This window comes from Amblyomma americanum, chromosome 2 (genome assembly GCF_052857255.1).
Source record: "Amblyomma americanum isolate KBUSLIRL-KWMA chromosome 2, ASM5285725v1, whole genome shotgun sequence".
NCBI classification, from domain to species: domain Eukaryota; kingdom Metazoa; phylum Arthropoda; class Arachnida; order Ixodida; family Ixodidae; genus Amblyomma; species Amblyomma americanum.
The window spans coordinates 181,239,340-181,266,497 of record NC_135498.1 but is presented as its reverse complement, the minus strand read 5'-3'; the positions used below and the strand labels follow the sequence as shown (position 1 = coordinate 181,266,497).

General features: G+C 45.2%; 1 protein-coding gene across 1 annotated transcript; it reads left to right on the top strand.

Annotated features, from left to right (window-relative positions):
* Window positions 1–274: 274 nt before the first annotated feature.
* Window positions 275–25,468, top strand: Mvk (Mevalonate kinase). Its single transcript, XM_077655554.1, has 9 exons — window positions 275–443; window positions 811–955; window positions 1,084–1,234; window positions 6,042–6,274; window positions 7,529–7,577; window positions 7,780–7,870; window positions 9,493–9,609; window positions 12,664–12,829; window positions 16,786–25,468. The coding sequence occupies exons 1-9, from the start codon at window positions 372–374 to the stop codon at window positions 16,890–16,892; spliced, it is 1,131 nt and encodes a 376-aa protein (XP_077511680.1). The 5' UTR covers window positions 275–371; the 3' UTR covers window positions 16,893–25,468.
* The last annotated feature ends 1,690 nt before the right edge of the window (window positions 25,469–27,158 follow it).

The following is a 27,158-nucleotide window of genomic DNA, read 5'->3' as shown; positions in this document are numbered from 1 at the left end:
AACTACAGAAATAACACAATAAAACAATCGCCACAGGTCCCTTTTCTCATTTTCTTACTACTACCACGGTGACTGCTATGACATCGCCCTGTTGCATAATGAAGATTTTGTATTGAAGAAAGAATTATTTAGCGTGTAATTTGTTTTGTAAGTGGAAAGAACAAAAATTAATTTTGCCGGAAGTACGCACACTGACCTCAAAGCGCTGCAATATAAATTTTGTATTTACGGCTCAACTTAGACGAGGAAATGCTCACGTCTGTTCACCATGGGCAAAACCAAAACCAAAACAAAACGCGTGGGCGGACCAGTGTCGGCAGGTCGTGATCGCGCTTTGTTGACCTGCGGCCGAGTGACATCGTCTGCTAGCGATGGTCGTCTGCGCGGCGTCGGCACCGGGAAAAGCCATAATTCACGGCGAGCACGCCGTCGTGTACGGCAAGGTGAGTTACACTGCTGCGCAAAGCCGCGTCCATTGCGCTCGCACAGTTTGCCCAAGCGTCGCCGCCGTGCTGCTGCTGCGATTTTCCTGGACTGGCGAGTCAACCGAACCGAAGCTCACTCGTGCGTGTAGCGCGTATATTTCCGCCCCGGCTAGGAAAACAAACGCGCACCTTCTTCTATTTTCCGGGTGCTGGTTTTTCCTCCAGCTTGGCGCGGCCTTTGCCGCGACGTGGCTTAATTTCGAGGTACATGAAATTAAGCGGCGCAATTGAGTGTGCACGCCGGCGCCGGTATATAATGCGATGTATATCGCTCATTCACAACTCGTCCTTTTGCGCTCGTCCCCTCCCCAACCCTTCTCCCAAGGCTGCAGTTGCTGCGAGCGTCGACCTGAGGACACGCGTTTCCTGCACCGAGCACGAGTCGCTCGTGGTGCTGCAGGCAGCGGATCTCGACTTGGTCGTAGCGTGGCCCGTCAGCAAGTTCGAAGTTTTCTCTGTTCCCGAAGAAGGTGCGCATCCCACTGAGTGTGCTGCAGGCTCACTGTGCAGGTTTTGTTCTCCACAAAGAATTAAAAGTACAAAAAAGAGCGGAGAGCAACAAAAGGCGCTGAGCTAATATATGAAACTGTCTACGCAGGCTATGCTGCCACTGTGATACCATCCGCCAGCCTCCTGCCAGAGATCTGCAGCGGTTTCGAAATTGATCCAGACTCTTCAAACCACGCAGACCGAAGCAAGCTTGCTTTCCTCTTTCTCTACGCCGGTATTGCACTGAGGCACAACAATGGGTAACTGCATGACTGCACATGTGAATGACCTTATATACACACCATTAGTGTAGTACAGGTATGCTTCCGTACGGCGTGTATACACAATTGTGTTTCTGACTGAGCCGTATGCTCTGAAATTCTGGCTATGCTGATTCTCATAAAGCAATTACTCACATATGCTGCACAACATTCTTCAGTTTAGGCAAACAACGTGCCGTTAAAAAGAGATGAAGGCGAGCATTCAGTGAGGATCAAAATAACTAACAATGCAAGGATGATATTTGAGAACACAGGAGACACAAAAGTAGGCTCTGAAAGAGTAACCAAATCTTTCATTTTTTTTGTGTGTAATTACGTCTGCTATTTTCTTGCATCTCGTCCCTGGACTGTTTGTTCGTTCCTTGTTGGCACGCATATAACTTCCCATATTTACACTTTGCTGAAGGTGCATACTGCTGATTGCCATGCAATGCATAAAACAGTCTTAGCCAGTGAGAACATCATAGTTAAGGCTTTGAGTTTTGAGGATTTATACCCGTACTACACGGGCAAACTTAATGTCATTAAGTGCTTATTGCTTGAAGTTTTAAAGGCATTCGAGCGGTGCTATATGCATAAATTTAATGGCATTAGCCTTACTGCCATTTGCGACCTACTGAGTTTGCCACAACTCATTCGCCCGGGCAATGCGTACTCTCGTCCCCATTCCACACGCAGAAGCATGCGACTTTGTTAGTAACAACTTCCTAGCCAGTAATAAGTGGTTAATTCACAACAATTCAGTCAGACGAGGCATCTCTATAGCATTTTTGATGTGAAGGGTGCCATTTTTACCAGCACTTCTGACAGATACTCTCAGCATTTTTGCTGACACACGAGTTTATCGCTACTTTTTCAACTTGTCGAGCAAGAACAGTGGCATTTTCTGCAAAATAATTTTTATATTACATCTGAACAACATTCCGGGAGATATAGTGCTCATTCGCACTGTTTTTATTCAGATGAAGTTTTTGACTGCCTTGCAAACGCTATCGTCATCGTGACTTTCGTGCAATGGCATTAAATGTGGACGTGTTGCACCAACTCCGGAAATAATGGCATTAGCAAATTTAAGGCCTTAACTATTTACTGGTATTTCTTGTGCGCATGTGGCACGGGTATAACAGTGTAGATGTTGGGAATTCAGCTTTGTGCCCAAAAATGTTAAATTTAGGAATTTGTCATGGCCAGCCAGAGCTACGGAAGGCACACCAGTGCATTGATCACTAGCTGTTTACAAAAAAATTTGCTGTTGGCCACAAGCCCACAATTGCTGGCTAGAGAGGCCAATGCATTAGGCTTACATAATTCCTCAACACAGGAAAACCAGCAAACATGCAGATAAGAAGGAAAAAACTCATAAATGCAGGCACCAGGTACAGAAGGCCAGGAAGGAAATAAAAGCCCCTGCTTCAAAGTGTTTGGCAAGTTCAAGCCTGTTTCTGCTTAAAAACACCACTGTATCCTGACTATATCATGCCTGCCAGGTACACATGTGAAATTCGTTTTTGTCCCAATACACTCTGCTAAAAAAGTGCAGCTTCTCTCCGAGTGGTAGGCAGAAAATAATGACTTCAGCTCTCAGATAAAAGCATCATTCAGCCCAATGTTTTACCAACCTGTGCTTTCAAATGTTAGCATTTTACCATGTTGCGAAGTAATCTGTAGCACTATCTTTCTTTTCCTTTCCTTTTTCCTTAACTCTCTAATGAATTCCTAATGCTCTTAACTCCCTAATGAACACATTTTTTTTTCGAAAATGGTACCAAAATGGTCATAATTAGTACCCGTGGTGCCATCTGTCAACAAACCAAAAATTAACGGTGGTTTAGCTTTGGTTGAACTGAGGGAGAAGCAGTAGCTTCACGATGGTTTAGCCTGGCAAAGTCTTGTTATGCTATGCTTTGGTCATTTCTTTGGTCTTTGCCAGCCGTGGTGTGCCACCACGTGGTAGCTACGTGGTGCTAGGCTTAGCACGTGAAAACCATATGTGGACTTCGTGCCTAGAAAGTTATGTACTCGGTTTAGGAGGCCGTGACTTCACAGCCTAGCATGGTCAACACCGCATGTCGACTTCGTTCCTAGGCATGCCGGTGCTCCTCGCGTTATGTACTCGGTTAAGGAGGGCATGACGTCACGCCCTATTACATAAACACTGCGTTCTGGCTCCTTGGCGCGAGCCAAAAGTCAATAACGTGACCAGACTTTTGGTTGACTTTGACTTGACCTTCACGTGACTGTGATGACCTTAACTTGACCTTGACTTTTGCCCTTGATCTTGACCTTTACAATGGCATGACCATTGGCCATTCACTGCTTCTCCAAACTCATAAAACTGAAGGCTCGACATTGGCTGAGCCTTGAAGGTCATGGGAAGCACACGGCGATCTCAGCCTGTTACCTCTAGTAGTGAAGCTACCGCTTCAAAAAACTGCTTTGGACGAGCCCTACTCGCTTTAAGCCCGACACAGAGTGCCAGAAAACATGATGCACTGGACTCTTTATGAACCAGAATGACTGTTGGCTTGTGATGAGCCTGGCTCGTCCAACTCCGCTAGAGGTTTAAGCTCCCACTGCAGATGCTATGTGTGAACAATTGCCTTTACTAAATGGTGGTGAAACTGCCAGCAAGCAGCAGTGCACAAAAATAGGCATTATGAATGCTGACTGCTTGAAGAATAACACATGCTGGTGAGTGGCAACCAGATTCTGCAAAAATAAACCATAAAAAATCAAGTCTTTCCCTGTGGCCTAAGTGAATACAGTGTGTGACTTCAAATCTAACATGATAGCAACACAGTAGACTCCCAACCAGCGATGCTCCATGCCAAAACGGAAAATTCTCTTAGGTACAAAACTCTCACATTTTGGTCAGTATTTTCCTGCAGCAGTTTGAAAAATCTATGCATTTTTTTCTCCGTTACTTTAAATAAGTTTTTTTTTCCATTAACGTTTGCAGTTCTTCGGGATTAATAAAGGCCGAAGTGAAGAATTTGCAAGTGTGTTTTCTTTTCCGAGTTCTCTCGCACAGTTCAAGCAGAGGGTGACTTGTGAGAACAGCTGGTGGCCACCGCCACATCACAATTGGTGTATTAAACCATTGCACGATAACAGTGCTAGCAACTCCCGTATTTTCTGAAGGCTCAAAGGCAGCCATGATGTAATGCTTTCCACACATCATTTTCTCCCTTTCTTTTCAGCATATGTAGCCAGGTTAGCACCTTGCCTTGGCCATGACTAAAGATCTGTTTAGCTGAAAAAATTCTTGTTTTCCTGCTAATTTGCAAAATTTCCTTAAAACTTGTAGAGATTTACTTTTAGGTCTAAGCATGGAAAGACTGCCAAATAGAAATTACTGATTTTGATAATTTTAACTCAAATCAGACTGAAAATCTGCTGCAAATATGTGGAGTAAAATTTCTAGGGAGCGTTTTTAACGCAGTTGATGTTGGCAGGAGAGCAGAGTGTCAGTTTATTTTGGATGAATTGGAAGTTTAAATAAAATGAGCTTGAATTACTGAGATTCTGCTGAAGTGGAAGAGACTGAAACGGTGAGCAGTAGAGAAGGGGAATTTCATTTGTCCATTACAATACAAAGTAAATAAAAGAAGTATGCATGCATGCTTTCCTGAAAGGTTGCCGGTATTGTCTCATCATTATCATTCACTGTACTGCCACAGCAATGCCCAATGCACACACTGTGGCACAAAGGCGGACCTATACCACATGGTATGGGCCTGCCAAGATAACACAGAAATAGAAGGGATAAAAGAACTGAAGGTTGAGCAGTGGGAGGAAATGTTGTCCAGCTAAGACCCAAAAGATCAGCAGGAGCTGACCGAAAGGGCTACAGAGCAGCTGCAAGATTCAAGGGGCCTCCGGAATAGGGGGATAGTCCACCAATATTAGTTACATTTAAAACGTTATCATCATCGTGCACACTTCTCACACTTACTTACCTGCTATATCAACACACATCATCATCATCATCATCATCAGCCGGATTACGCCCACTGCAGGGCAAAGGCCTCTCCCATGTCTCTCCAATTAACCCTGTCCTGTGCCAGCTGTGGCCACCATATCCCCACAAACTTCTTAATCTCATTTGCCCACCTAACTTTCTGCCACCTGCTGCTCCACTCCAGCAGTTATATTTCCTTTGCATTACATGCCCTAAGCCGATTTCTTCCCTTGATTTCGGCTAGGGTGTCGTTAACGTGTGTTTGTTCCCTCACCCACTCTGCCCGCTTCCGGTCTCTTGACATTACACCTATCATTTTTCTTGCATGGCTTGCTGCGTTGTCCTGAACTTAAGCTGAATCCTTTTCGTTAGCCTCCACATTTCTGCCCCATAGGTGAGCACCGGAAAGATACAGCTGTTGTATACTTTTCTCTTGAGGGATATTGGTAAACTGCCATTCATGATCTGAGAGAACCTGCCATATGCACTCCACCCCATTCTTATTCTTCTTGTGATTTCCCTCTTATGATTTGGATCAGCTGTCATTACCTGCCCTAAGTAGACGTATTCCTTTACCACTTCCAGCACCTCGCTTCCAATTGTGAACTGCTGTTCCCTTGCCAGACTGTTGAACAGTACCTTGGTTTTCTGCATGTTAATTTTTAGACCCATCGATCTGCTCTGCCTGTCTAACTCATTTATCATGCTTCGCAGCTCATCTCCCGAGTGACTTAGCAAGGCAATGTCATCAGCAAATTTCAAATTATTTAGGTATTCTCCATTAACTCTTATCCCGAACTGCTCCCAAACTATATCTGTACCCAGGTGCTTTGCCCCAGCCAAGTTCACCGTCACGTCAAGGCTTCCCCTGGGAGCCGGCCTTGGGTCATCTGCCTCATACAGCACAGCCCTGGCAGCTCTGGTCCTGGCACGGTGCCGTGCCGTGAAGCGCCCCCTGACCAGCGGCGACCGCGAGCTCATCTCTGCATGGGCCTTCCAGGCAGAGTGCTTCCTGCATGGGCAGCCTTCGGGCATTGACAACACTATCTGCACCCACGGTGTGTGCCCAACCAGCCGCAACTGAAGTTTATTAACAGTGGTTGAAAGTTATTTCATGGACTTGAGGAAGAGTTTTACTCAGTATTAATTCAGCAAGAAATCTTGACCTCTCAGCTCCAATAGCTGCTATGCTTGACATACTCAGAGAGGGTTTGACAGCTCGGTTGTGGCCGTCATTCTGGAAGGTGTTCGGAGACCAAAAATTAAGCTACACCCGCATGACGCAGAGTTCAGGCATGATCTAATCTTTATCTTGTTCTATTCCATGCTCACAAGCACATGCACCTCCGAGCATATTCTTTTTCCATGCATGATATGCTTGGGTCTGAAGGCAGTTGTGAAGGCAAATTGACAAAAAAAAACAACTAAACAGCAAAAAATTAATGCATTTTCAACTATGTGCACAGGCTTATCTACAGGATGTGCAGAATGCACTGATATATGATGTGCACAAAATATAGCACACAGAGTGTATGTGTACTATGTAATAAAATCATGCACAATGCACAAGAATGTTACTAAAAACAAATATAGTAAATCCACAGAGCAAGGTTGCTGGGGCTTGGTCAATGGCCTAAGGTAGGGCTCCAGTTTCTAAACGTGAACAATGTCTCTACCAGTCCCATCAGCGAATTCAATTTCAAAGCTCAAGGCAGAAAGTCAGCTGGCTGTCCTGTACAGATATGCAAATTCCAGTAACATAACCAGCAAGCACAGTGCCCATAATTTGTAATGTAAAGTGAAGGATAGGTAACTGACAGTCCTAATATTTCCGGCGTTCGAACCCGGGACCATCACTACACTGGAGCAGTCGCTCTACCAACTGAGCTAACTGGGATGGCAAGCTTATGGTAGGGCGAGAGCGAATTGATCAATAACTCAAAGTGGGAACAGTGTTGGTCAAATGTTTAGGGGAATCCCCCAAGGTGGAGTAGATTTCTAATAAGTTTCTGAGAAAGCTGTATAGCTTTCCCTTGTAGCCGTATGGCTGCACTTGGGTGGATGCCAATGAGTAATTACTCCCTTATTACAAATCTGATCTACCTTGGGGGATTCCCCTAAAACATTTGACCAAAGTTTAGTGGGATAGCACAGTGGCGGGGGCTGGTGCCAGACAGGGTTAATAGGAGAAAAATTGGGCGCAGCAGATGCAGCCTGGCTGATGATGATGATGTGAGGATTAATCGCATGATGTGACCTACGCGAGTGTTCTTCGGTAGGTCAGAAGGATCATTCCATTTTTTTTTCTCCAGGAGGTGCCCTTCTTTTCAAGGGAGGAAAAATTTGCGACACTTTGGAGAGGTGAGTCCTACTGTTTTGGCCTACAGTTTTTCTTCCGCATCTGTAAACCCAGGCTGCATATGCACAAATAAAGCCGGACAGGTGGTACAGAATTAACTGAAGGTGCCTCGCATGACTCGATGCACGGGTACTCTTTCTTTAAGCTGCAACCTGTTTGGGACCCATTGCGGTGTTGGAACATGTTGCTTGTTCCTCCCTGCAGCATACCCGCCTACAAGGTGCTGCTTGTCAACACCCGAGTTCCCAGGAACACCAAAGCTATGGTGGCCAGGCTCATGAAGAGGCACGACCAGGTGACTCATTGTGACATGCCTCACTGTAGACTCCACAAGATGTTCTGCAGAAGCATTTAATAAACAAATCACCTCTTGCATGGTATGATAAATATCTTGCAGCACCCGAGGAAAAAACTACCTTTTCAGAAAACAAAGAGAAAAATATGTTCGACGAATAATAATCTCATCAAATCAGGCACAGTGCAGGTAGTTTAGTACTATGTGTGATGATAAATTAATGGCTGGCCGTGCATTGAACGCTCTGTTCTGCTATGTTACGTGGGTTTTACATCTCAAAGCTGCCCATGGGCTGTGAGGGATGCCATAGTGAAGGCTTCAGATTAATCTCGACCATTTGGAGTTTTTTAATGTGCACTGACACAGCACAGTACACAGGCAGCTTTTCAGTTTGCCCCTTTCATGCCCAATGCAGCCAGGGTTCTATATGCATTCCTGGCCTCAGGAGCCAAATGTCATTGGCCACCTCAACGGGTGCCCTAAGCAATATATAGCATCACACTGGGAGGCAGGTACACTTATTCCTGCACAGGTATCACATGGCAGTGGCATTTTGTCCAGTGTTTTTTTGTTCAGTACTTTGTTTGACAGTAGTCCAGCGGCTTTTTGCAACAAAACTGATCCAAGTAGGGCTTACCAAATAGTAATGCCAGTTTGTGGGAGCAAATTTTGCACCGAGAGCCATGGTGGCAATGTCTGTTCCTGGAGGAGAGAAAAACATGAAAAACCTTCCCTAGTAATGGATGGCATCCAGATACCTTCAGCTGAGAGCTTCTGCTATATCCTAACTTAGCATCGCTACTGATGGTGCCGTTCTTGAATTTGTTTTGTAGAAAAGCAGCAATTGCTGCTTCCAAATGTGGTAGCAAATGATGTATACCTTAGATTACCAGATGCCTGTAAAACTTTATTACAATTTTATTGTGGGTAGTACAGTGCGAAACAGATGAAAGACAAAGTAGAAGATACTTAAGCGAAAATAGCGCAAAAGACGAGGACAACAAGGAAAGAAAACAACAGGACCAGCACTATTTATGGCAAGACGGGCGAGTTGGTGATACATACTTAAGCGAAAATAGCGCAAAACAAGAGGACAACACGGAAAGAAAACAACAGGACCAGCGCCATCATGTTGAAAGTAGAAGATGACATGGACAAGCGCTTGATTACAAGAGAGCAGCTTATTCTGAAGAAGCATTAATTCCCATCTTCCTGAGCGATGCCACATTCATCATTATTTGTTCAGTGCTGATCGAGTTAAGATAGGGAAGGTGAATTAGTACCAGTAGGTATTTGAGTGGCCATACTGTGAGCCATGCAAATACCCCATGCAAGAAAGAGACCTCAGCCTGTGCTCAACAACACGGCACATTTGCAAGTCACTGCATATCTTCTGTTGAATCTTGGCATTGCTCACTGCACTTATTCAGTGGCTAGCCGACGTGTGCCAACACATCTTCAGTAACTGACAGTGATTTATACCTACTGTTAAGAATTACTGGTTGAGGAATATGATGCCTAGCTACCATGCATTGTGGCATCAGGAGCATGCTTAATGCATTATTTCACAACCCTATTCATGCTGCTGCCTAACTGAACACATATCCCTTTGTTGTCATTAGTTTCCAGAAATTGTAAAGCCAGTCCTGGAGTCTATTGAGGCAATTTCTGAGACCTTCTGGAAGCTTCTGAAGACTTCAAGAGAGCTGGCTGGAAACAACATCTTTTATAAAGCATCTGTAAGTGCCTCCCTGTTGCTTATCATTCAGAGATGATCAGAATACATATACAACCATGTGGTAAATCCAATGCGAACAGTGGATTGTATACTTAGTTTCAGCACTGCTTTTTTGCCAGTTTACGAGTACTGAAAAGTTTAACTTGTGAGCAACAAACAGCCAAGCACATGAGGCATATATAGTCGGGCATACAAAAAACACTTTTGCATTTTGTATCACTGCTCTTTTTTTTTTTTTCACTGTTACCAGAGTCAAGCGAGATTTTTTTTTTTGCACATCTACAGGAGAAAAAAAAAAGGGCTATAGTGATCACAAATGTACTGCATGATCACAGTTAAAATGCAACTGAATTAAATGTCAGCGACTGCTGAGAATGATTTTCTGTTACATCAGTATATCGTAAAGCACTAAAAATATGTGGGAGCAAAAAACTTGTCATGAAACAAGAAAAAAGAAATTAGTAGACGGTTTAGCATGGCTAAGCATGGAATGTCGAGCAGTAGCACTTGGTGTGGTGGGCACTTAAGGTTTTTATGTACTAAAGGCATTTGACCTAAAGGCCTTTGGCCCAAAGGCCTTTGGCCCAAAGGCCTTTACCCAGAAGGCATTTGCTGTGAAGGTTTTCACTCTAAAGACCTTTGAACTAAAGGCATTTACCCTGAAGGCATTTGTACCTTGAAGGCCTTCACCTTCACCCAGCTGTACCCTCCACCACTGCAGGCCTGCCAGGTGTGTACACCTGGCAAATGGAGCACGTGAATAAACGGAACGTGTGTAAACGGAGCACGTGAATTCGTTCTAATTGCAAACACATCTTTCCTATAGGGACTGAAGAAACATTGTTTGTCCACGAGAAAGTGCACACCATTGCTGAAAATTTGAATTAGGCAACACGTGAAAAATGTTGGAAGCCAATAGCGTGCTCTATTTACTTTTGTCCGCTCCTGTACATACATATGTATGCCTTAAAATGATAATGAGCCTAGTAAGGCTACCACAACAAAACAGCAGTATTTTCCTCCACAGGGCATAGCCAGATTCAAGCACATATGCACATTACGTCCACTATTTAGGCCACCCTTTCATGCTTGGCGATTTGCTGGTATCTGGAAGCAATTGCTCTCTTGGGTCAACGGCATTCAAAACATGGCTAAAATATATTGGCCTGATCTATTCGGGCCTCTGTTTTTCCAGACAGACAGATTGAGGCTAGTTGGTGGCCCATGACACAACACTGTGCTGTGTTGTGTGCCCTCTGTCTTTTGTTTTATTTTTACTGATCTCCGTTTTAGTGCGCCAGTGCTTATACGCCATGAGAACTGCCAATAGGGGTGCCACTGAAATCCCTCTTGCGGCCGATTCCGAAAGCAGAGGCGGGGTCCACTGGCCGCACTCCCCTGCGCTGGTACGCATTTGCTGACCACGCTACCTGCTTGTCGCGGCCGTAGTGGTCAAGTTAGGGGCTGAGGTTTCCTCTTCGTGTTTTCCAGTGAAGAATATTTCTATAGCTGCAGAGATAACAGGTAGATATGGATCGCTGCTCAACAAGAGGCATTGCATCTTTGACGCAGCTGCAGTATGGCGAGCACAATGCGCGTGTGCGCTAAGCGCTTGTGGCAAGAACAACGATGCCCAACTACGAAATACAGTTGATTGCACTTACTTGTTTCTCAAATTTCCCAACAGCGCATATAAGCTACATGTACTGTGAAGCCCCAACACGTCCAGCCGCTGCCCTTCATATAGCCCAGCAACCGTGTGCCACGGTGTGCCATATACATACCCACATGTCGCGCTGCTAGTAGCCCTTGAATGGTTGCCAGTAAATTACCATGCCAATGCAGTAACCAAAAGTTTCGGCGCAGTTCTTCAAGAGTTTTGACAAAACGGCCTGCTGCTCAATGAAATTCTGTGGCACTGCCATAACCTGGTCAATTACTGATGCTGTTGTGTGTTTGTCTGATGCTGGTTTTGTGACAATTGCTGCTCACCTGCCTATCATGGCAGGTGAGCAACCTGCCCACACTGCGTAAGGCGGCAGCTCAAGTAATTGCGAGAGGCTGCTCGGGAAGGGCAACCTGGGTCGCAACCCAACCCCAGCCACCCCAATTCCCACTGATGGCAGCACCTGCAATAGAAGGACAGTGACGTATCACTTGACTGCTACATCACGATGCCAGGAGTGGCAGGAAGACTCGCAGGGATCTGTGAGTGTGAAGAATGACCAATTCCGCATATATGGATATTAACCCATTAACGTTATCTGAACAACTACCATCCGTGAACATTGGATCTGAAGAATGGAAGCGAAGTGAGAACCGAACTGCTAGCACACCTAGTTCGCTTTGGCCTAACTACGCAAATCAAATCAACCATCATTTTTTTCGTTGATGTTTTCCTGAACCAAAGCTGAATTCTTTAAGCCCTATTAGCATCCATCGGGGAGCTGCAGTTACAAAAAACTGTACCAAATCTGGGCTTCAGATGTAGTAGGAGAGCAGTTTCCTAGCAGCAGTACACTGACGTCATGACACAGCTTAAGGAGAACAGACCAGTTGTCTGTGCCATCAAAGGAAGGGTCCCTGAAAGCGATGACATTAATAGCAGCATTGACAATGTGACCAAGTGAACCATATGTACAGTGTTTTGTGTGCCATAAGGACTTCTGCCGAGCGTGACTGTACTTTGCACTCCCTACATTGCAAGCCCTGAAATTTGTTTTATCTTATAGTGGCCTGCTGTCACCCTGGTTTGATTGCGGCGGTCTTCCACAGATAAACAGACTCCCACCCCCTTACTGGAAGCTTCCAAATTCATCCCTCCTATATTTGGCTCCTGGAACCTAGGTAAAATCAACCAGATGGTAACTGAGCTGTTGTGAACACCTCAACACAGATCGGCAGCAGTGGGCCAGAGCCATGCACTGCTGATGAGTGTGGCAGCACAGGCTGTTGTGCTCGTGAACCGCAGTGCTATGTGTTGCCATTTTGCTGCTGCAGTGATCGGTCACTTGTGCTAGCCTGTTTACTTTTTTTTTACATGTGCCTGGTGCAGGAGCTGGTGCAGATGAACCAGAGCCTACTCAACTGCCTCGGAGCCGGTCATCCGCAGCTGGACAGAGTCGTCGCAGTGGCTGCCTCACATGGGCTCATGGCAAAGCTCACGGGGGCCGGAGGCGGTGGCTGTGCACTGGTCTTATGCAGTGTGGGCAGTGGGGCAGGTATGTGAATGCAATGTGCCAACAGGGCAGCGTTGCTGCCTTGGCAGTAGAAGGGGTGATTGCTTTGTTGCAAAAAAGAAATGCAGCTCAGAGTAACTCGCAGCTATACTCAGAGTTGCTAAGCACTGTGGCACCAGCATTTTACACCGCCCCAGCTGTTGCCGAGATTTGCATTACCACAATAGTAAATGTCTGGTCAATTTTTTTTCAGCTAGATGAACCCTGATGATGGTGCTGGTGATGTTACAAAGCAAGTGCTGTGAAGTTCATACGGCTATTGCTAGTGATAGCTGTGCCTGCATTTTGCACTGGAAGAGAGGTGTTGTGTCCCTAGTACCATGACAGGAAGACGAGCTTATTCTAATGAGTTCAGAATCAGCTCAGCTGCTGTGCTCCTCTCTGTATGAGAGCCATCAGGTAAAGCAACCCAAAAGAAAATGTCAGCCTTCGAAGCACACGCTGCAGTTGTGGTGAAAATGCTCTCAGGAATAAGAGCAAAAATACTTCTAAAATCGGGCAAAATCAGAGGTAAGCTTTCGTCCCAGAAGGAGCATTGTCAAATGTTGTTGTATGCATGTGCAGCCACGAGATGGCAGTGCGCAAATTAGGGAATGCAGAGAATCGGTGCAAGTCTGGATCCACTGAAGCACCAAGCACAACCTCTACCAAATGGTTGGGAGCATGTATCTTTACGCTGGCAGCTATAAAGTGAAACTTCACAAGCACTGAATTCTATTCAGCCCAGACAACAACGTTGGCTGAAAGTGAGGATATATATACCTAGTTGTTATGTTCTCGTCGCAAAGCTTTCTGTTTTGCTACTTCACAGAAATAGTAAAATACAGGGGGGGTATCAGTTTGAAAGTGAAATGGTGCAGAAAAAATGAGTCTCTGAGGGTGGGCTGTACAATATATTGCCTGGCGTCTGCACAACCGATTTTGCCAGCTACCTGGCTGCGCATCACCACGCTTGGTTTGAACCACTGATCTCCACCAGGTGGCTGGGTGCCGCATTTACGCTTTCAGAAGCGGGCACTGGTGACGCCACTGGAAGTTGGACGGCATGTCCGGTGTCTGATGTGTTTTCCAATGCAAAAAGTCGCACCTCTCATCCTATCGAGAACCTGAACATGAGAAATGTGAGCACTGTTTGGAGAACCCAGAAAAAAAAAAGGCACGCAGGTCTCATCCTGCCGTGGCAATGGAGTACATGCGTTCTTATCCGGTTCTCGTCTTCCGAGCATAAAAGAGCAGTAGTGGAGGCTAGGTCATCTTAAAACCGAATTGCTGCATAGCAAAAACAAGGCGAACGATGGCACAGAAATCCTGACACTCGAAGAACAGCTCGTTACACAGCTGCTGCAGTTTCAGTTTCGAGTTGCAGGAGGCCGATGCCTCGTGGGTGATGTTTACCACTTTAGGGTGTCATTTACCTTTCCAGACGTGCTTTTAACCAAGCTAACGCCATAGCACATCTGCGCTTCAACTGCACAGCGCAAGAGAAGAGAAACAAATGACGAGAAAGATGAATGCTGCAGTGCACGTAACAAGTGCTGTTAGAAGTCAACTGTACCACGAATAAAAGCCCATTCAGGCATAAATTGGTACAGTACGAAACAGTACTTGATATATTCCGTAGTACCATATACCTCTTTGGAGGCGCTAATGTGAACCAACAGAACACCGTCGGCACATCAGCAGATAGTAGCCATACTCTCTCTTCGGTTCGGTCGAGACAGTTTGGCAAAGTGGTCACTGCAAAGTCAGCTGCCAGGTGAAGGTTTCCACCTATTCTTCCTTAACTTTATCCCCCATTGCTGCTATAATTTGGGCTTAGGGCGCGACAACGTGCATCGCAATAAAGATCAGCTTTGGCGACACTAGCGCAACGGGACGACAGAGCTGAGCGGACGAGGCTCCATACATGCTGTGTGTAGCGACATCCTGTCGTCTGCTAGTGTTGTCCCGTTGCAATGCAATGGACCCTTATTTTTTAAATGTCTTTCCCGAAGACTTTGCTGGCCTCCTCATACAGTCCGCCTTTTTCACGACGCAACTGCGCATGCGCCCATCCCCTGGCGGCGGTGTCGCGAAACATATTGGAAGGGTCGCGTGCTCCACTCGAGACCGGCCGTGGAAGTGTAAATAAACCGGCTTCCTATGCGGGGTGCGTTGCTGCAGCCGTCGGGCGTTCAGCGCAACGCATTTGGCGATACCTACGAAATACTTTGCATACGGCTGCAATGCCCAATATGTAAAGGGAAGCAAACTCGGATTTTTTCGCTTTCCGAGCGCTTCCCGGGACAGCCTTCGACGCGAATCGTGGATAAAAGCAGTTCGCCGGCTCGACAATCGTGGCCGCCTTTAGGCACCGTCAAGCACGTCAAGACTGTGCGGGAATCACATTGTGACAGATAAGGACGAGGTACTGTGTTTAAATGCGTGTGCAGTCTATCACGAAGTGTTTTATTCATGGGCAGGAAGGCCTCGAATGTCACCGCGGCACCCAGACTTCTTTCCGACGTTTTTTGCTTTCTCAAGCAAGAAGGCGAAATGGGCAAGTGCTGTGAGCCGCTTTCAACGCGCGATGGAGCGAGCAACGAAAAAGAAGCTACGAGAGCATTCACGCATGGTGCTAAAATTTTGTCATAATCTCCTATGGAAATTTCCTTGTTTATGCCACTACACCCTGGCCAATCACCCCTGTGGGTACGTGCCATGTATTAAGAGGTAGAAGAAGAAGAAGGTGCGTTATGCGTGTGTTCGCATCATATCCATGATGAAGAGCGCTGCGTGGTATCGCCGGAATGACTCAATGCGCGCCTCTCGCGCTCGTCTTTATGGACGCGCATGCTTGTTTAACTTATGCAGCGGTGTGCTGTGGGAAAATACAGTGAAGTGCTAATAGAGCTGCTTTGTTGTGAGTACGCTTGTGCTTTTGTAGCTCGTGTAGCTATTCTACAGCGCTTGAGCACAATGATTGCTTGTGGAAACTGTTGTCCCCAGTCGTTTTCTGTACTACGGCGTGCACGATGTAGTATCCACCTTTCATGGATGGCAGGCATATACAGCGGAAAACGCCAACCTCACTGATCGGGGATATTACATTGAACATTATGTTCCGAATGTAGCCTTCATCTCTGAAGCGGCGGCCCTTGCTAAGCTGGTGTTCGCATCGCATGCCGGATGATCGGAGATACTGAAGAATTTGCTTTTCGGTGGGCACTGCAGCCTGCCTCGGACTTCGCACCCAGCCATCAGTCAATCCTAGAAATCCTCCAGGTACCAGGTGCTGCCCAGGACACACCATCGTCGACAGATTCCAACAAAACGTGCTCCGGAGCGGCACTCAGTCCGGCAGGGTTGGGTTCGCAGTACCCTACCAGTGAGCTTCCAGCGTTGTACGCGAGGTGGCAGCACAGGAAAATGAAAAAGGCGGGTTGATGGCACAGCGGATAGGCACTGTCGTGGAAAAAGAAAAGAACGGCGAAAAGATGCAATGCCAAGTGGAAAATGAAAGCTGAAGCTGAAAAACTGTGCTGAGGTCCAATTTCGTGCACTGCCAAAGGCTGACTCCTAGGTCGAGGCTTCCAGTGGTCTCACTTTCATGCGCCCAATGTTCGATCCAGCCCCTTAGTGAATATCAGTGGTTTCAACAGAACTTGACCACCAGTTCCAACAATGCAGGCTGTAGAGCCAATGTCAGAAAGTGATGACTTTGTAGATTATGGGATTCAAATCATGTACCTCACATGCTGGGCTTTTATCCTATTGTTGCCTAGCTGGTACTCAGCTTTTCTGAAAGGTACCGGTGCCCTCCAATGCAATGTTCAGCTATCCTAGGTGAGAGATGGTGGCAGAAAGAAAAAAGAAGTGTTTCCAAGCATTACTCTTTTGTCCGCTCTTTTTAGGAACTGAATTAAAACACTCGTTTCACAATAACTGAATCTGTGCAGGTTCAAGTGGTGAAGCTGCTTCAGTTGCTGTGCTCAAGCAGCTCGAACAAGAGGGCTTCCAGTCTTTTGAGGTAGACTTGGGCTGCCCAGGGGTCATGCTAGACTGACCACCAAAAATGCACCATTCCCATGCATGCACTGTGATGCACCGATGGGGCAACATGGTGCCAAAAGGTCTTTTCCTTGACACTCAGAACCTGTCAATAATCTTGACCCCTCTTGGTCATGACGGGGCTCCACGACAGGGGCCAGCGTAACAGGTGCATACGAGATGCATGAAAAGTGCGGGTGGGTCTACATGCATGAAACAGCAAAACTTGGCAGTTCCTTTCTGCTTTCTTCGAATGTAGGAAGGTGTCCTGAGTTGTCAGTGCATGGATAATGCCTAGTGCAAGTAGATTGTGCTCGCAGGCAAATGTGTTAAAGTTGTCTGCACCGTTGCTCTCAAATTGCGTGAATAGCTTTTGCTTCACCTTTATATCTTTTACCTCTTTTTCTTACTGTGGGAAAGATCGTCGTTTTTTGATGGTTCATTTTGTTATTATTGACTAAAAATTATGTGCTGTTACATTAACATGCAGCTTATCAAAATGAAGTGAAATGAATGCACACAGAACGAGCGCACAAGAACAAGGAAAGTGGCAGGACTATTTTATGCACTACTGTATAGTAAGCCTATCAAACATAAATATTAGACATTAATGTGAAAATTTATTTGGCTATTACACACTGACATAAACTATGGTAAATACTTGTAATGCTATGTTCATAATATGAAAAGCAAAAATATTTTAAAATTCCGAAACATACAAAAAAAAGTTGGCTGTGTTATAGCATTAAAAACCTGAAGTTTTCAACACTCTGACTTGCGAATACCTGGAGATACAAAAAAATCACTGCTGCCTCACGGACAAGGGCAGGACAGTCAATATAGGTTTTAGACACTGTGGTTTTAGAGCAGCTCTTAGGGGAGAAAATATGCGCTCTGGAACAGCTCAGGAACAGGAAACATGCACTTGGGAGCAGCCACGAAGCAGCAATATCTGGATTTTGGAGCAACTTAACAACACAAACAGTAAATTTTAACGAAGTCGCATGTTTCATAATATCAGTGTGGTGAAAAGTTTTTCACAGCATAGAATCAGCTTGATATGTGCTGCGTTTGTCAGTCATCTCTATCACTCATCTTGACGTATTTCTGTCAAATGCAGATACATGGATATGTGGCCAATCAAAAATTAAAAAAAAACTGCCATCAGTTGAGGTTCTTGGTGCAGTCTACCATTCATGCTGCATATATGCCACGTGAAAAAATTTATATCCTCAGGTGCCGCAACGCATGCCTCTCGCACTAGTACTTAACGCGATTCTGCTTGACGCACATGTTTCCAGCTGTGACGCTAGGCAAGGATGGCTGTGCATACCAAGAGAGGAGACGTGGAATGCAGTGAATGCCTTCGACTCATGGCTCAGCTTCAATCCTTCAGGGCAAAAACCTTGGAGCAGGCGAACGTCAAATTTTTGGTTGCAAACTGAAGAGAATATTTTTGAATAACTTCAAATTGTAAATACATGGTAGGTCCAATGAAACAAAGGGGCTTAAGAAATGCCATCATGAAGCATGCTGAGCTGCTGTTTTTCACTGAATCGTGGAGCATTCATAGGTGGCCAGAAATGGCAGAGTGGCATTGAAAGGTGCAATTGGAACGGCATGGTGCAGCGTACTGCTGCCAAAACGCAACTAGGCGGCTATGGGAATTAAAGGGCGGCAACTTGAGATCCAATGCATGCAAGACAATCGCTCCATACTTCCTTGTGCCACCCGGGAACACAGCGCCACCTGTGCAGTGCCACCCCCAAACGTGCCGTTGTTAATGGGACGCAAACTGCACAAACCTCACGTATCGGTTTCGCTGCAGTGCAAGTTGCGCGATGGGCCAAAATGCTGTTGCAAACCAAAGGCGCGAAAAAGAAACTATGCTGCAAGATGCATCAAGCAGGTAGCACTGTGCGAGACAAGATTGCGCGGGCTGGCTATGAGGCTTTTGTTTTTGTCATGTTTTTTTTCTTGACCCCCTGCGACTTAAGATACACAATTTTAAAATTCTAACAGACGAAAATTATACAGCATGAAAGTGGCAGCCGCAACCGAATTGCAGGATTCAGAGCACGTGTACTGCAACTTTGCCCATTCCGCTATCCTTCCAAACCCCGCTTCTGTGCGTGCCACGTCTCTTATGATTTTGATTGATAATTACAGAGGAGTCATTCGCCCTCTTCGCTGACATGTTCATCGCCACTCGTCGACTGCATCGTGGCTTGATGATATGACGTTCCACGTGGTGCTGTACCTCTTTTTCCGACCCGTGCCAGCCGCACCGGCTCTCGAAAGCCTTCAACTCATTACTTTCACACAAGGCCTAATATTATTACCATGAGAGCACTTTTGCTGTGTGTTGGTAGTCGATTCTACGAGAGAAATGCAAGTCAACTGATGTAATAAGTGCAAGATGCTGTAGTGAGTACAGTTTGAAATGCGGTGATTAGCTGCAAGTTTGGAAAAACATGAAATTCCACAATTTTCGAATCTTCAGAAGGGTTGAATACTTTGAACAAAAGTACAGTGCAAATCGAATTGAATAGCGAGCAGTACTGTTATCGAACCATGCAAAATTTCAAATGTTCGTTCACTCCTACAAGGACAAAAAAATTCATGTTGGGTGCGGCTGGCCTTTGGTGCAGTTTTGGGCAATTTTGACCAGTTAAATCTCTAGTGCAGCATGCACAGAAAATCGCGTTAGTATCGAAATGGAGCAACTGGCGCAGCTGTCCCACGCATACATGAAAAAGCTATTTCTTAGAGGTGTTGCAAAACCTATTTCTTCCTGAACATATTTTTAATGAAAAACTAGCCAACTAATGAAAATATACTGTTGATTGATAGACATATAGATAGTAAACGTGAAATTGTAATAACCACGAAAAAATTCTGAACTACAAAAATTTAGTGAAGGTGATAGCGACACTTCAAAAAAAAATGTGAATACGTATCATGAAAGAATAAACTAGGCTGGTATATACCAGATGCACAAAATGTTTTGAAGGCTAAGGGATAAGCATAAAAACAGAGTTTCACTTCAATAATATCAGCTGCAAAAGAAAACTACCTCTGGACAGGGCTCGCATGCCCCTGAGCTAGAGATAATTAATGCTGAGACACATACAAGCATTCAGCGTGCACAGAGCTGCAGTAAAATGGCTTGGCTGCATTTATCTGGGAAGAAGACCATAAAACAAGCTGGCATCACTCCAGCAGAGATGCAGCCCTAGGAGCTTGATGTTTTGAAGCGAAAGCTTCACACTACGCTAGGTAAAGCCGATTTCGCCATGCATTGCCTTTTGACGTTCAAGTGAGCCAGAGGTCAAATGTGGCTATAGGCCTTACCATACGTGGTCCATCATGGTGTCGCACAACTTGACCTTCGACCTTTCGATTCGCCGGTAGAGGGCGGTAGACTAGGCCGCAACGTTCATTGGGTGACAAACCTCTCGCAATGAGCCATTAATGTAACTGCCACCAGCCAGAGTGGCAGGGTGGGCACGCTGCCTATCCAGTGTGCTGCGTCCAGTGTGCTGTGAGCTGCGTCTACTTGCCCGATACAGCAGTTTTCGCTCTCTAACCATGTTCAGCAGTAGTTCATCATCATCATCAGCAGCCTGACTTATGCCCACTGCAAGGCAAAGGCCTCTCCCATATCCCTCCAATTAAACCTGTCCTTTGCAAGCTGTGCCCACCGTATGCCTGCAAACATCTTAAATCTCATCCACCCACATAATTTTCTGCCGCCTCCTGCTACGCTTGCCTTCTCTTGGAATCTACTCCATTACCCTTAAGGACCAGTGTTTATCTTGCCTTCGCATCATGTGCCCTGCCCAAGCCCATTTCTTCCTCCTGATTTCGACTAGGGTGCCATTAACCCGCGTTTATTCCCTGACCCACTATGCCCACTCCCGGCCTCTTAATGTTACACTTATCATTTTTCTTTCCATAGCTCGTTGCGCTGTCCTTAACTTAAGCTGAACCCTTTTCGTTAGCCTCCACATTTCTGCCCTGTAGGTGAGTACCGGAAAGATACAGCTGTTGTATACTTTTCTCTTGAGGGATATTGGCAAACTGCCATTCATGATCTGAGAGAACCTGCCATATGCACTCCACCCCATTCTTATTCTTCTTGTTATTTCCCTCTTATGATTTGGATCAGCTGTCATTACCTGCCCTAAGTAGACGTATTCCATTACCACTTCCAGCACCTCACTACCAATTGTGAACTGCTGTTCCTTTGCTAGACTGCTGAACATTACTTTGGTCTTCTGCATGTTAATTTTTAGACCCATCGTTCTGCTCTGTCTGTCTAACTCATTGATCATGATTTTCAATTCATCTCCTGGGTGACTCAGCAAGGCAATGTCATCAGCAAATCGCAGATTATTTAGGTATTCTCCATTAACTTTTATCCCCAGCTGTTCCCAATTCAAGCCTCGGAATACCTCCTGTAAACAGGCGGTGAATAGCATTGGCGAGATCCATGTCTCCCTGCCCGACGCCCTCCCTTATTGGAATTTTATTGCCGACTTTATGGAGAACTATGGTAGCTATGCAGTTGCTACAGATATCGTCCAGTATTTTGAAGTAAGGCTCTTCTACACCTTTATTCTGCAGTGCCTGCAGGTTTCCACTGGGTCAAATGCTTTCTCATAATCAATGAAGGCTATATATAGGGGTTGGTTATATTCTGCGCATTTCTCTATCACTTGATTGATAGTGTGAATATGATCTATTGTGGAATATCCATTACGAAAGCCTGCCTGATCATTTGGTTGATTAAAGTCTAACGTTGCCCTGACTCTATTAGCGATTATCTTAGTAAATACCTTGTAGGCAACGGACAGTAAGCTGAATGGTCTTTAATTTTTCAAGTCCTTGGTGCCTCCTTTCTTATGAACTATGATAATGTTAGCATTCTTCCAAGCTTCTAGTCACAAGCTAAACTGCAGCTAATTTTTTTTGTAAATGAGCGAGGCACTGATGATGCACCATTGTACCTGCAACCTTTTTTATGGGTCACTTGCTTTAGTTCAAGGCTGCTTGCTCAAGATAAGCGTCCAGACACATTTATGCATGTTGACTGAAATCTTAATGGTTTGGTTGAGAACAGCCCGAAAATATTGGTTCATCTCGTCAGCTGTTTGGCTTCAATGCATGGCGCCATTGGGTTCACTGTTCAGCATCCTGTCTCTGTAGAGATTGTGGGACCAAATCTTGGTCACATATAATAGACACATAGCAAATAATGGCCATAATAATGTGAACATCCTTGTGAGCAGTTGATTTTTTGGCTTTGAGATCTTCATTGACCCAACTAAAACCATAATATCTGACATCATCTTACGGCTCGCTGCTATTACTAGCATTCAAAGAAATTATGTCAGTTCTCAAAATAATTATGCAGTGGTTAGAGTGCTCGGCTACTGGCCCGGAGTACCCGGGTTCGAACCTGACCGCGACGGCCGCGTTCCGATGGAGGCGAAACGCAAAGGCGCCAGCGTGCTGTGCGATGTCAGTGCACTTTAAAGATTCCCAGGTGGTCCAAATTATTCCGGAGGCACCACTTTCTTCCTTTCTTCTTTCACTCCCTCCTTTGTCCCTTCCTTCCTTATGGTTCAGGTGTCCGCCGAGATGTCAGACAGACACTGTGACATTTCCTATCCCCAACAACCAATTTTCCAACCAAGGTTGCTTGGGAAAGGGTCCTATTCCCCCTCTATGCTCGCTAAAGAAACTTAAGCACTGCAGTCTTCCGTCCCGCACCAAGATTCAGTGCTTCACAGCAAATTACAAATTACATAAAAGTTGAAAGTTGACTTCTTAGACTATATAACTGATGTCCTAACAAGTTGGAAATTGCACTGGTAGCTTTGAAATAGTGCACAATACCTATCGGTCACCCATGACCCACACTAAATGAGCCTGGCAAGGAAAGAGTTAAAGTATACAAAGCAGTGCAAAGCAAATCACTATTCATAAATCATTCTCAGATTATTACTAATTGAGCCTTGCACTGTCTGAAGAAAAGCTCCAAAGATCTATCGTGCTGATATCTTACAACAAATGAGCTGCTCGAGTCAAGTGCAAAACTCTTAAGTACTGTTCTGCCCTGTTTCACAGAACTCACAAGCCCATTTCAATAAGGCTATGCCACCAGCCCAGCCATATATGTGTGATACTGAGGCGTGTGAGCCGAAATGTGTTTTCACAGCATTCTACCTCCTCTCAGGCCAGTTTAAGCATAACGTTAAAGCATAGGGTAAGACTAGTTATAGTCAGAGCATTTCTGATGAACAGACACAGGCCAAACTTCGCTGTGGTATTTGCTTGCACATAGGTCAGCCCGTTTTTCTAAAATCGTGCTCGAGAGTTGCCCAATCACGGCCATGGAAATTCGCTAACCCAGCTACAATGCGATATTACTGCACAAAGCCTTGCCTTCTGGCTGCTTTTACTTTGTATGAAAGTTGCCGGCACTGCGTGAAGGTATAGAGTGTTTCTTCTTCTTCAAGAGAACTGCGAAATATTCCCAGACAGGTCTGATACAATGACGGACAAGGAGTCCCGGTGCACCAACTAGTCATAAAAAACAAAACTTCTCACAGTCACTCAGCTGCGCAGTGGGCCATGCCTCCTGAACGTCGGTGACCATTCTTGGCAGTATTTAAGCGAGCTGTCGAAGAATGCCAAAATGTGCACCACATACCGGTGAAAACAGCGAGGGTGCCTTTTTGTGTGCTGTAACAGCACCAAGCTTTTCGTGCACTAGTGGAGGATTATTGCCATTAATGTTCGACATAGGTGACTCTGCAGATGTTGAGGGTGTCTGCCACACTTCAGGAGGAAAGAAATGGATGGAATGAACGTAATTAATATAGAAAAAGCAGCGCAAAAAAGACGTTGACAAAGTTGAGACTACAAGGACGGGCGCTGAACTTACAACAGCTTTTATTGTGAAAAAATTCACTCTTCTAAGAATTCTGTACAGCCGTGGTTATCGTTCACGCATGCGCAAATAGGTCAGCTCTTTTTGGGAAAGGGTGATAGAGGCGGTGCTGACACAGCCCTCCCCAAGACTACATATCTGTTCAGGTTCTGGGATTTCTCTTGTGATGCGTTCTTTGCTCTTTCTGGTTATGGAAGTGCCATCAAGTGCAGGTGGACAATCCTGGCAAGTAAGACAATGACTTGCGAGGAAACCTTCAAAATCTTTTCCCTCGCACGCATTTTGACGTTCTTGGCATGCTCTTGTAACCTCTCGTTTACACATCTCCCAGTTTGCCCAACATATGTTTTTCCACAACTTAAGGGAACTTGGTAGACTGCACCATCTGTACATTCAACAAAAGACTGCCTGTGTTTTTTGCTACAGCCACACTGCTGGGTTGCCTCCAGATCAAAACACCGTGGGGGTAACAGTTCGGGGTTTTTTAGAACTTTTAAAATTTTATCTCGAATCAACCTACATCCAGTTTGAAGGGACACCTCACTTGCAAAAGCAGGGTATATGCATCAGGTCCTGCATAGTCCCTGTTCTCAGTGATCTTTTGCTGGCTTATTTCGATCATCAACTCCTCGCTTCTCTCATTGACAGCAATGCTATCAAGGTTTTTTTATTATGTGGATGATTTTTTTAGTTGTTTTAGACTGTGACACGCAGGCGAGTCAATGTGTTACCGGAAATGTACTGGCTGCGTTCAAAATGGTGATGAAACCTCTTGAACTCACCCACAAACTCCCAGTCAGTGGCCAAATTAAATTTCTAGATAGTATTCGGTTTCACTTTAAAGATGATGGTGTCTGCTGGTGCTATGAACCGCGCATCAACAAACCACTTCTGTCATTCAGTTCCGCCCATTCAAAGCTTGCTAAACGAGCTATTGCCATGTCGTGCCTCAAGAACGCTCTCGCCAAAACTTGCCTGCATCTTATATCAGAAGCGTTCAACCATCAAGCTCAAAGACTGCTGAGCGCTGGGTACCCTCACCCCTTTTCAGTCGCTGAAGGCCTCCTGAAAAAGATGTGCAGTAAGGTGCAAACATGCGATAGCCACGCACAGCGTAGGCAGAAGGTAGCGGTGATACCTTACATACACACACTGTCGCACAATCTGAAAAAGGTAGCCGAGCATTACGACGTGAAAGTCGTGTTCTCTGCTCCTCATAAGCTGTTCAAGCTTTGCAGGATAACTGATCCGGGGGCAACCCAGCAGCGTGGCTGTGACAAAAAAATTGGCGGCGGTTTAGCTCTGGTTAAACATGGAGTGACGCGATAGCTACAGCTGGCCGAGTGGAACTTGGTCACGTGGTTGGTCACGTGACCAACCATGTGATCAGCCACGGTGCCGTGCCGCCGGCAGCTGCTCCGCACCATGTGACAAACCACGTGACAGCGTGGCAGCGCCGCCATGCTGAAGACTCGAAATGCTACCTTAATGTAGCTATTGCTACAAAACACAGGCAGCCTTTTGTTGAGTGTATAGAAGGTGTAGCCTACCAAATTCCTTTAAGTTGTGGAAAAACATATGTTGAGCAAACTGGGAGATGCGTGAACGAGAGGTTACGAGAGCATGCCAAGAATGCCAAAATGCGTGCGAGGGAAAAGATTTTGAAGGTTTCCTCGCAATTCATTGTCTTAGGTGCCAGGATTGTCCACCTGCACTTGATGGCACTTCCGTAACCAGAAAGAGCAAAGAATGCATCACAAGAGAAATCCCAGAATCTGAACAGATATGTAGTCTGGGGGAGGGCTGTGTCAGCACCGCCTCTATCACCCTTTCCCAAAAAGAGCTGACCTATTTGTGCATGCGTGATCGATAACCACGGCTGTACAGAATGCCTATAAGAGTGAATTCTTTCACAATAAAAGCTGTTGTAAGTTCAGTGTCGGCCCTTGTCATCTCGTCTTTGTGCATGCATTTTTTCTCAAGAATGAACGTGTTCTATTGCGCATTCCTCGGGACAAAGTTTTGAATTGCAGTGATGAATCTCTCACTGCGCCGTGCACCTCTGATATGTGCTGCACTGTGCTGAGATTACCTTATTTAAATGTTGGTGACTCGGGTGTTCTGCTGATTGACCTATAAGGCAGTCAATCTTCAGTATGGTTCTCGAAGCTGGGGTTGACTTATACGACGTATTGATCAGTATGTGAGTATAAATATGTTATTTCTACTTGTGTGTATTTTTAAATGTTTGTCTTTGTACCAAGTTGTATTAACGCCTCTACTACTTCTGCATGACATGCTTAAGCGTTTATCCAAATAAATGCATTCACTCATTTCTGTCCATTGCTATTCCTTTTCTTTTTTTTTTTCAGTCAATGTCGTGATGCATATTAGAAAGACTAATGGCAAGTAGCTCTAGACAACACGAAAGCAGACCATTTTATTCACAGCGTTAAGCATAGAATTCAGCATTTCAATCACGATACTGCATGTTCACAAACTTGCAGCTGTGCGGAGCATAGCAGTTATGTGTACTTTGATATTTTCAACCATACCCACACAGAGACACACCTGTGCCAGTGAAACGCTTTCTGGTATCCTTAATGGCTCTGGTCACACAGCACAGAAAAAAATAAAGAAAGCATAAAAAGGAGAAGTGCCATATGACTGGCTTCAGCACTCTTTCATATGGCATCGGTGTGTCTAGGTATAGACAAAAGAAGCATTCTCTTGCACCTCTGCTAATAGTCTCTAACAATCGGGTAAATACTTTCACAGCATGTAAAAATAGGTGACCCGGAGATGTGTGCGGTACTTTTGACAAGCTGGCAACTTATGGCTGCAAGAATCAGCAGTCTGTTTAGAGAGGATTCTAGATGGACCAAAAGCAGCTCCTGAAACTCAGTAAATCGGATAGCAGTGCAGTTTCCTGTTATAGGCCAGTTAGTTATCCAGCCTGTTATGGTACTAATGCAGAAGGACATGTAGCTTACTGATTAAATAATTGATTTAATTGATTGGTATTTATATTGATTTTACTAAAGCATTTGATTGCATCCTTCATTCGGTTCTACTTGATAAGCTTGAAATCTACGGTATTCGAGAGCACTGTGGAAGCCTTATAAAATCGTATCTTGATAATCGCTATCAATACGTTGAAATAAACAATAGCCGCTCAAATTTGAAACATATCACCAGCGGCGTTCCTCAGGGTAGTATTCTTGGCCCGTTCCTGTTTATTGTATATATAAATGACTTAGTAAATATCTATAAAGATGCGAAATACGTAATGTACGCAGACGATGCGAGTATATTTTTTTC